The 11577-nt window shown below is 40.4% G+C and overlaps 1 protein-coding gene across 1 annotated transcript in view; it reads left to right on the top strand.

The window, feature by feature from the left end:
- The first annotated feature begins 289 nt into the window (after window positions 1-289).
- Window positions 290-11577, top strand: part of rras (RAS related) — a 28186-nt gene continuing 16898 nt past the window's right edge. Inside the window, exons 1-4 of the mRNA XM_008415020.2 lie at window positions 290-913; window positions 3288-3375; window positions 4300-4402; window positions 7782-7890. Coding sequence (XP_008413242.1) covers window positions 827-913; window positions 3288-3375; window positions 4300-4402; window positions 7782-7890 — 387 coding nt within the window. The 5' untranslated portion in view covers window positions 290-826. The remainder of the gene's footprint in view (window positions 914-3287; window positions 3376-4299; window positions 4403-7781; window positions 7891-11577) is intronic.

The raw sequence follows: 11577 nt of genomic DNA on the forward strand, positions 1-11577 counted from the left end.
ATACACTTCTATGTAGGCTTTTTCTGCTCTTGAGTTATTCTTGAATGGAGCTTACATTATTTTAACACGTCTTTTAAAATCTATATCCATTCTAACGTTTCCGCTCTTGACCAGCTGTGCTAAACTTAACCTGTTTAGCAGACAAAAAAGTTTATGAGCATGAAACTGCTCCCTGAAAGTTTTCCGAGCTTGCGCTGATTGTACATCCTGCGAGATACTTGAAATGATGTCACGGACATCCCGTATGACCAAATAAGGAAAGTGACACATGAAACTTGAGTTGAATAGGAACAGTTTTCAGCATTAATGAACTGCAAATCAACAAGGCATTTCAAAGAGGAAAGTCAGACACCGACCACAGGCTGCTGCTCTGTGAAAGTTCGGCTGAAAGCGAGCTCAGCCCCGCTGCTTCAGGTTTCTCACAGGGTTAAAGAGGAAGCAGTTCCGCCCTCAGAAGCTGCTCAGGGCTGAGATAGAAGACAAACAGAAAGAATAGGGAAGAGCCCAGCACCCGAGCTGTTTCTGTCTTAACTCAATCAAGACGAAACTACGTCCTAAACTACACCGCAATACTTCGGAGGACTTTGGTACTCAGGTGTGGCTCTGTCCGTTAACACGTCGTCGGAGAGGGAAAAAAAAAACAAAACATGCGCATGATAAGTTTGAGTCTGAAACTGTGGTGATAGAAGTGCCGTGTGTCCGTGTTTGAAGCTCCGGTTAACGCTACAGGGGCTGGGGGGATTTTGTTTTGGGCTTTTTGGGCGAGACCTGGTGAATCAGACCTTGAAACGCTTTTTAATTTTCAAAGAAAGTTTCCCCATCAGGAATGAGTGGGGAAGAAGAGAGATTCAAACTGGTGGTAGTGGGAGGAGGTGGAGTGGGGAAGAGCGCCCTGACCATCCAGTTCATCCAGGTAGGTACATAAACTTTGTCTCTACAGACACGGCCTGCTTGCTTTGTCATGAGGATTGTCCTGAAGTTAGGATGAAATTCCTAGATGGGAGTTAAAGACCAGTTCGCCCTGAAGTTCGGTTGTGATTCCTCAATGGAAGTAAAGGACCAGTTCGCCCTTTTTAATGCGGGTTGTCCTGAAGCTAGGTTGTGATTCCTCACCGCGACTAAAGGACAAGTTTGCTGTTTTTAAGTATTCTGGACATTCATTTCAAGGTTCTAAAACTCATACTTTTCACACCTGGACACAAAAGTCTGATTATGTTCCTATTTTGAGCAACATTCTGTATGCCCAGAAGGCATTAAAATCATCAGACAGAACAAAACTTTCATAATCTGGTGACCCTTCAAAATAAGTCATTAGAACTAAAAACAAAAAGTTATTGTTTTTAGTACTAATGACTTTTTTAAGTAATCAAAAAGGTAATTTCTGTTACTTTCATTAACAGAAAGTAGGGTGGCGAGAGAGGGGGAAGACAAATGGTCTGAGAATGAGAATCAAACCCAGGAGTTCAGCATTGAGGTGCACATGCTCAACCACCTGACTCACCCATTGTCATTCAGTCCCAGTTTGACCAGGAGTCCAGCAGGACTCAATCCACAGTGGTGTAAATGCATTAAGATGTACTGAAATGGCTTCTTACATGTTTTTTCAGATTAATCTGAAGGTTTCACAGATCACAAACTGTATGAAGGAATCCACTGCAGTGGTTTGGTTCGATGAAGAGCAACACAGACCAGTTAAAGCTAGTTGGCAGACTTTTCTTCATAGACATAATTTTTTTAGTCTGCACTATGGCATCCAGAAGGTGAGGAGTTGAAGAACACTATGTGGGTTTTGGGACAATTTCCAACAATAAAATACAATTAAGTGAGGATGAACTGGGCAAACACTTAGTCATAATCAGTCAGGAAGTTTCCACCACAATGTTTAGTAGTCCCAGCTGGTCAGCTTGATTGATGTGATGCCATTAACCCAAATCCACTAAAAGCAGAGTTGGCATCTAGTTTTTTCTTTCCCACTCTGCAAACACGTTGTATTTCGTGAAGTCCTATTCTCCATTTTCTAGTTGGGATTGTTCAGTAAAACGATACCACGGGTAGTGGAAGTTTAAAGGCAGGGAATAACCTAGGAGTTGAGACCTCCTTGGATGTGAATCTATTTGGATATCAGATCAACACTCAGACATGACTGGGTGCTTCAACTCCTCTTGAAATGTTTTTATTATTTTCCAGAGTGCATTTTTCTGCCAACAATGGTCACTTTCCTCAAGGAACTTAGTTTTCATGAAAGCAGTTGGTTAGACAACATAATCTAAAATCTCCACATAACTGACTGGTCCAAAGAACCACTGAAGGAAATGATACGCAAACCTCTGAAGAAGACATAACATGCTTATATTTCACAAAATGTGAGCAAAAATTGAGTAGGGTCAAATTTTAGCAGTTGTAGGATTTCTCTTTTGTCTTTGGTTAAATAAAAACATGATACATTTCTCCTGCTTGCTTTAGATTAGTGCATTTTGTTTTTGTATCCATCCGTCTTCTTACACCCTTGTCCCTCAGTGGGGTCGGGAGGGGTGCTGGTGCCCATCTCCAGCTAACGTTCCAGGCGAGAGGCGGGGTCACCCTGGACAGGTCACCAGTCTGTCGCAGGGCAACACAGAGACACACAGGACACACAACCATGCACACACACACTCACACCTAGGGRCAATTTGGAGAGGCCAATTAACCTGACAGTCATGTTTTTGGACTGTGGGAGGAAACTGGAGTACCCGCAGAAAACCCACCATGCACAGGGAGAACATGGAGACTCCATGCAGAAAGACTGGGGTCGGGAATCGAACCCAGAACCTTCTTGCTGCAAGCCAACAGCTCTACCAACTGCGCCACTGTGCAGCCTCAGTTTACCCATTTTGTAGTTTACCCATAATGCACTGCTTGGGAGCAGCCTCCGGTCAGCTTGGTGATTTAGTATGCACTTCACCAGCGCCAGAGTTCACTTCAATTTAACTGAGACCTAGGTTTTTTGGCAGGCTGGACTTTGGACCCCAGCATTCAGTTCAATTGCACATTCACCAAACAAACCGGACTTTCTTGACAAACAAACTAGAGTTCGATTAAAGCCGACTAAACAGGGCTGGAGTGAATGAACCCCAGCATTCAGTGCTCTCCAACAAGTGGCTTATTTAAATGTTGGTCAGGTGAATAATGGGACCAAACAATGTCTCTGTTGCAGTTTAAGATGGAAGGATGTTTTTGTTTGGAATAAGTAGAAGAAATCAGTACACTGTGTAAGCTGCTCCACCACTAACGATGAATGTGTCCTACAGTCCTACTTTGTGTCAGACTACGACCCCACCATTGAAGACTCCTACACCAAGGTGTGCACTGTGGATGGGAAGGAGACTCGGCTAGACAGTAAGGCTGCACCACATTACACTGATTCCCTCCGATTGTGTCAACAGTTTTGTTTCACAGCCCACAGTGTGAGAAGACTCAGGCAGTGTGTGTTTGCTCCCTGTGTGTGTGTGTGTGTGTGTGTGTGTGTGTGTGTGTGTGTGTGTGTGTGTGTGTGTGTGTGTGTAACTGCCCTGTTTGGACTTGAAGCAGGTCAGCTGAGGGAATTGGGTCATGCTGCTTTTTCACCATTTCATGACATCATCAGATAAACCTCCATCCTAATTCTGGACATCTGCCATCTGTTAGAAATCCATGAAAATGACTCTACTGTGCCTAGGAAAAGTATTCACACCCCTTGCACTTACAGATCAGATTCAGATTTGTTGAATCTCTTGTTTCCAATCAGAAGATTTGTTATTTTGCAAACAAGAATTTAAAATGTAGAAGGAAATCTTTGCTTTGTAAAAAGAAATACCTACAAACTAGTGGACAGCACCAAAAGCTCTGCTGGATGCTTTTGTTACGCACACCCCTAACTTCTTCACATGCTATTGGTTTGTTGCAATGTTTTCAAGAATGATTTCTTTCTTGTGTGTTTAGTAGCTGCTTTTTAGATCGTTTTGCCTCCGTTTTGCATGTTTGAATTTACATTTGGGAGGGAAATAATTTACTTTGTATTTATTTAGATTTTAAATTTACACCTGTGTGTTCTTGTTGGAAAACCACCATGACAAATGAACAAATGTCTGCAGCAGAAACTATTAATGGCAACGCTGACCCAATAAGTCCAAAAGTTGAGTAATAAAGGACACACCCAGATTTAGAACTCCTGAAGGGCTAACAGGCTGACAGTGGTGACTGTATTTTATTTGTTTTACAAAACTGGACTCGCCTTGACTAAAATATTCACAGTGTCTAGTCTAATTTTTCGGTGTGTATCAGTTCTAGATACAGCAGGCCAGGAGGAGTTTGGTGCCATGAGGGAGCAGTACATGCGCTCTGGAGAAGGCTTCTTACTGGTGTTTGCTCTCAACGACCGGAGCAGGTATGACCTGGTGTGCGCGCGTGTTGTCGTGGAAAAAATTACTTTAACAAGAGTTTGGATGAGAAGAAAATAAGAAATGTATTAAAACCTTGCAAGATGAGAACAGAAATATAGATTCGAAGGAGTCTGTCAAGTCTGCTCTGACCAACGGTGGATCTGGCTTCCTTTTAGAAGTTCTGGTCAGAGAAGGGAGACTTGATTGGACTAGAGGTGTGAATCCCTGACTGTGATGTACCAGGGATTCTGTGGAGCCCAACACAGATGGTCTTGCCATTTGTCTATTGTTAAGGAAAGGAGGATGTTCTCTGATGCTAAAGAGGGCAGATAAGTTATATGTTAGGGAAGTAATACTTAGATAGTCTCCAGGATTAATAATGTCCCCTGCTGTTATATGGCACTGTAGAAGTCTATAGGAGAGCAGCTTGACCAATCTCATAAGACTAAGCAGAAATACCTAACGCAGAAGAGGGGTGAGGAACACATTATAACATTTTCCATTACAGTATATATCTATGTGTTTCTAGCATCTGAATGACTAAAGTTAGGGTTGGGTTTACAAAGGGTTTTGGTAACGACAGCAATAGTGACCAAAAATTCTAGTAAAAAATAATAAGAAAAGATTTTGCTTGAAATACAGCATCATTCAAAAATCACTTACAGTCTCAAGTTTGAAGCATGAAAACTGTTTTTAAGTGAAAAAATTTTCCACATTAACTTTTAAAAAGTAAATTATATATGTTACATATTATACACTGGATCAAATCTGTAAAACCAAATCTGCATCTCAATATTTGGGTCCTTACACATCATAAAATCAAAACAGTTCTGGGAAATCCTGACCATCCTCTTCATGAGAATGCCTGGAGAAAACAGAGTACCTTCAGTCAGAGGCTTTTTCAGATTCGCTGTAATACAGGATGCTGCAAGAGGTTTTCCCTGCCAACATCCATCACCAGCTACAATCACCCTTTTAATAATCTCAATTTATTCACTTACTATATTTAATTTTCCTTTGGGACCAATAAAGTATTTTTGAATGTGAATTTGAACTTTATTTGGAAACTTTAGGCTTGCTCATCATCTCCCCAGCTTGTAGTTGTATTGAAGCTCCACAACTTTCAAGAGAAAGCTTTGATTATGCAGATGGCAAGGACACAAAGATGGCCGGATCATGATGTTTGAGGATTTTTCCGCAGCAGGAGTTTTACTCGGTGAAGCAGCAGCTAGAGAGGGATCATGGTGTCAATGCTGTAACCAGCTGTGCTTCAAGATCTATCATAACAGGTGGGAAAAAGTCTCTAAACATCCCAAAGATGTTTAGAGACCTTCCCTGAGGACCTTCCCTGAGGGAAGGTCCTCAGGGAAGGTCCTGAGGACCTTCCCTCAATATACCAGGTCTGAATAGTGTGAGAGATACAGATTTACGGGCCGCATGTTATTCAAGGTGTTGTGTATAGGTCCACTTAGTGGACTATACATACTAGACCTCAACATTTGTTTGCTCACAAGCTTACTGCTAAGTTTATAATCTTTTTTGTTGTTGACTGTGGCCCAGCAGCTGAAATGTGTTTGCACATTTAAAGCTTCCTTGGTTTAAAAAATAACTGGTTCTTGATTAGTCCCTATACTTGTGTGGGAAGGTTAGCTTTCACCCCTTGATGGGTTTAGTGTGATCCCAATGTTTATTAGTCTTGATTTTTGTCCCTTGTACATAGTGCTGTGTTGGGTTTCAGCAAAGCAGCGTTTTTATTTTTAATTTGTATTTTATAAATTCTGTGTCAGTCTGGTAAGCAGGGAGTTTTTTCCAGTTCTCACCTATATTTAAGCATGTAATCTTTGGTGACAAATGATGACCAGTGAGGCTTCATTAAAAATTTGCAGTTGGAATGTGGAGAGGGAACTTAGTCCTATTACTAAGCGGAAGAAAATTTGTAGCTTTTTAAAAACAAAACATGTTCATATAACACTGGTGCAAGAAACACACTTGACAACTAATGAACACTTGAAGTGGAGGCACGACAGGGTTGGGGAAGTATTTAGCAAATCTTTACCAGACAAAGCAGAGGTGTTGCTGTAGGAGCTGTTTATCTTTTCCCTTGTTTATCTCCACCAGGGGGCATATGTCATTTTGAGTTCCAAGTAGTGCTGCAGGTATATCATGTTAAAGGGCCATATAAATAGTCAATTGGTGTCCCTCCTAAACATTTATTTCACCCTGTGTAATCTAATGACTTCATACCTCAGGTTTTTGCCTCCTTCACATATTGGATTTGTGATATTACAGTCGTGGCTAGTGATTTCAACTGCTATTTTGCCTCCATGTTGGATAAATCACCTGAGCTGAGGCTCCAGAACTGTTTCTGGACATTTTATACCTAATGTGCAGAAGGGCTAAGGCTGTACTTGACACCTGTAGTGAACTTGATCAGGTGGCTTATTGCCATTTACATTTTATTCCAGTGTACATAAAACTTGCAGTATAATCAAGTTTGTTTTCACTCCTAAAATTTCAGTAAGTAATGTTAAAAGTAGTAGTACTGGCGACATTATTATATTATTTGTTACCTATTTGTTTCTCTAATTAAAGTACTTCCTGGATATCATATTTGACTGTGGAGATGGTGTATTTTTGAACCAAGACCCAAAATTTTGATTATTTCTTTAAGAACAATAAGACTCTTGATTTATCTCCTGAGTTATTGTGGGATACCATAAAAGCTTATGATCTAGGGCTGATAGCCTGTAACTGATTCTCCTGAACTTAAAACGAGTAGCAGGGAGGAGTAAAGAAAACTCCTTTTGGAACTGCATGAAGTTCAGACCAAACACAAATGATGTCCATCAGAAGAACTTAACAAAATACAAATAGTTAAGACTGCTTTGGAGTTTTTGCTAACAAAGAAAGCTGAAAAATGTATAATTTTTCATGAGGCAAAAGATGTATGGGTTTGCTAATAAGCTTAATTGGTACCTGGTCAACTTCTTAGAAACAGGGCCTCAACTCAGAATATCTCGTATATTAAAGATTCAACTGGTGCTCATAATTATAATGAAATAATCAATGATGCTTTAAAATAATTTTATGAACAACGACACACTACACAGTTTAACCCATCCTCAGATCAAGCTATGAGGGATTTTTTTTGCCATCCATCCATCCTTCATGCTTCTCTCTAATGGGGTCAGGAGTGTTGCTGGTGTCTGTCTCCAGCTGTCAACGGGCGAGAAGTAGGGTCACTGTGGACAGGTCACCAGTCCATCACAGGGCATGTCTATCATTTATTAGTTTAAAATCCATAACATAAACTTTCATTTTTTGTAAGTCAGTGCTTGTATACATACTGGGAGTGCTCATTGTTTGTTGTTGTGATCCATACAGTTTTCATGAGGTCCAGAAGTTCCACACCCAGATCCTGAGGGTAAAGGACCGAGACGACTTTCCCATGGTGCTGGTTGGAAACAAGGCTGACCTGGAGCAGCATAGAGTGGTACGCAGAGGCAGTCTTAGCCTGATTGGCGCCCTGGGCGAACCACCTTCATCAATCAACCCACCACCATCTGGGGGGAGGGGGGTTTATTGATAAAGGTTTGTTTTAGGTGCTGTTGACATTCAGATCAACTGTTGTAACATCAGTGGGGACCGGTGGGGGGGTTGTCAAAAGCCAAGAATAATAGCTGGGACTTTAAATCAGAAATTTACTGTGATTAACAAATTTTTTTTTAGTTCAGTTTCACAAGCCACACTCAGAGCTTATTAGTGCATGACAAGTAGAATCAAGAAATCATATAATAGAACCTGCTTGACAGCATGACATGGGCTAAAAAATCTCAAAGCAGCTCATCATGTACTGACCTAAAAAAATGTGAGAAAGTAATTGAAATTTTGCAAAAATGGCCTCCATGTCAGAGGTCAGAACCACTGCTGACCCTAAAAAAACACAAAGGCCCAAAATATTTTCAAGATCTCAAAGACCTCTTGGAAAATATTATGAGAGTGAAGTTGGACTGTAGTTAGTAATTATTTTAGTAATTGATTAATCTGATGATTAAGCAGATAAGAATAGGCATATTCTGCAAACTTTTAATTTAAGAATTCATAATATAACATAATAGAAATATGGTAAAATATGCAAACAAACAAATTCCTGTTAAGAAAATAAAAATGTTATTACCAAAAATAATTTTTTGTGGTTGATCATTTATAGAAAATGATTCCTCTGCAGCTAAAAAATCCTAACATCAACATGTGAAAACCCTTTCTGTTTGTCAAGTGTTCTATAATTTCATAGCTTCCCACACTTGAAAAGGACTACTTGAAGAGACTTCAGGATTTCATTCATTTTTGTATTTTCACCAATGAGTGAGAATCAATGAACATGTGAAAAACCTACAAAACACATACAAAATATTTTAACATACATTTTAGACATTTGGTTCAAAGTTAGTAATTTATCTTAATGACCAATTCCATTTTTAACCTTAGACATACATTTCTTTCACAATTTTAACCATAAATTCAAGTTTTAAATTATTAAATTCCATTTTTGGTTGAATCAAACAAATCCAAACATTTTAGAATGATTATTTTTTTCTTTTTCTTAAAACATAAGATTTACATTAAATATTTTAACATACATTTAATGGAACCAAACTCTAAAAACTAGCAGTGCAAACTGTTCCTTCAATAAATTCTGCATTTTTTTCTCAAATGCAAAACCAAAGTCAAAATACATTTTAATTGAGTCCAGTTAATGGCATACCGGTAGTCCTTGTTTAATCCAAGTCCTTTCCCATGAAATGCTACTTTTGGAGGCTGTGTTTGCCTTCCTCAGCTCTGTTGCAAAACCAGCAAAGTGGTTGGTGGATTCCTTATTACCCGTGTTGAGGGTGCTGCTGATTGGGCCAGATTTCTTTCACCTGCTGAGAAGTGCTGCAGCTTGGCACACTAATGTGTGCGTGTGTGTGTGTGCGCACACACACACAAATGTGTCTGTTCATGCACCCACACCTGAACTAATGAGCAGATTTGCGCAACACCTCCCACTCGATCTTGCAAGGTTTTACCTGGGAAGATCACATTTTTTAAGCGAGCTGGTTCCCTCTGCTTGGTCTTCTGCTGGGATGAGCACTACAAGGCGCCGGACATCCCGATGGAGTATGGTGCCCTGAACCTTCTTCACCAATCCAGAACATTTCACAAGAGGTTTAGGTGCGTTTCCCAAACTATACCCACTTGGAGAAATTTTCACATAAACATCCCGGACTATGCCTTTGCAATCAGGATTCACAGCAACAACTCTACCTATCTTGAATTGCCCCCTTAGCACGTTTTGGTCGCAGAGCCAGACCACATCGCCAATAGCAACATTTCTTTCAGCAGTATGCCACTTGCCACGGACAAACAAGTTGGGACCTACAAGTTGACTCCAGGACCTCCAAAAGCAGTCAACTTTGTATTTCTTACAGCCTTTAAAGGGGTAAGTGGTATAGTCAAATGTCTTGAAATCTCCACTTTGTGTAGCTCGACCGAGCAACATGGTGTTTGGAGTGATGTACTGGATTCGATCTTTGTGGCTCTGTACTCTAGCATGAATATGTCTTTCGTTGGCTAGATTGGCAGTTAGCTTAACCATCATAAGAAACTCACTGAAGGTAAGGCCTTGCACTCAGCCAAGACTTTGGAATGCTCTCTTAATGATCTTGACAGCAGCTTCAGCTGCGCCGTTGCAATGAATCGGCTGGAAGAATTTTCCATGTCCAGTGAGTCCCATTTTTTGCAGCATACTCTTCAAGTGAGAATTTTCCTTGCTGTCTCAGGTAAGCATACATTTCTTGCAGAATGGGTTTTGCCCCAGTAAAGTTTGTACCTGGGTCAGACCTCACCTTCTGGGGATGACCTCTGATGGATGTAAACCTCTGGTAGGCAAGTATGAAGCTCTCTGTAGATGGTGTGTTTGCCAGTTCAACATGAATGGCTCTGCTTGACTTACAGCAGAACAACACACCCCAAACTTTCATGCTCACTCTTTTCTTGACATCATCTTTCACTTGGTAAGGGCCAAACAAATCAACAGATATAAACTGAAATGGTGCACTTGGACTAGACCTTTCTTCAGGCAGATCCCCTATTATTTGCTGACAGGTTTTCGCTCTTGCCTTTTTGCACACTATACACTTATCGACAACTTTTCTGGCAATGACTCGTCCTCTGATGACCCATGCTTTCTTCCGCATACGCAGCAAAGTCCCTGCCACTCCATTATGTCCTTCACTGTGTGCTGCTCGGGCTAGAAGAGTGGAAATCCAAGCCTGAAAAGGCAACAGAGGAACGGCTCTATGGTCCTCCTTAAAAGTCTGAACTCTGCCACTACACATCAAGAGCCTGCTTGTTCCATCTTTGTAGACAACCAATCTATCAGTCATTGTAGTCGGAATCAATCAATCAATCAATCAATCAATAAAATTTTATTTGTATAACACATTTCAGCAGCAAGGCATTTCAAAGTGCTTTACATAATTAAAATAAAAACAGCATGTGACATTGAATAAACAGTGAGAAAGAGATAAAAAAAAAGATAACATTAAAACCCGCGCCCCTTTAGGACTTCAGTTAAACGTTGTTTAACTGGGATTCTAACCCTCAGGGACTTTAGTCAAAAACACCGTTTGACAAGGACTCCAACCTCTAGGTTTTTAGTTGAAACTCTGTCAACTGGGACTCTAAACCCTGTAGAACTTTAGTTAAACGCCGTTTAACTGGGATTCTAACCCTCAGGGACTTTAGTCAAAAACACCGTTTGACAAGGACTCCAACCTCTAGGATTTTAGTTGAACGCCGTCAACTGGGACTCTAAACTCCGTAGAACTTTAGCTAAACGTCGTTTAACTGGGATGTTTTCCGGGGGGCTTTACTTCATTAAAACATAGAAAAGAAATAAAAATAAATTAAAAACATTCTTCCTATCTGCACGAGGAGTTACCCTTAAGGAGTCTCCTCAAAGTAAGGGGGCTCCAAGAGCCTTACCTTTTGCCTTTAGTTGAAACTCTGTCAACTGGAACTCTAACTCTTTAGCCTTTAGTTATATCTCTGTTTAACAAGGACTCTAACCTTTATAGCCTTTAGTTAAATCTTTGTTTAACAAGGACTCTAACCTTTATAGCCTTTAGTTAAATCT

This window comes from Poecilia reticulata, linkage group LG8, assembly GCF_000633615.1.
Source record: "Poecilia reticulata strain Guanapo linkage group LG8, Guppy_female_1.0+MT, whole genome shotgun sequence".
NCBI classification, from domain to species: Eukaryota; Metazoa; Chordata; class Actinopteri; order Cyprinodontiformes; family Poeciliidae; genus Poecilia; species Poecilia reticulata.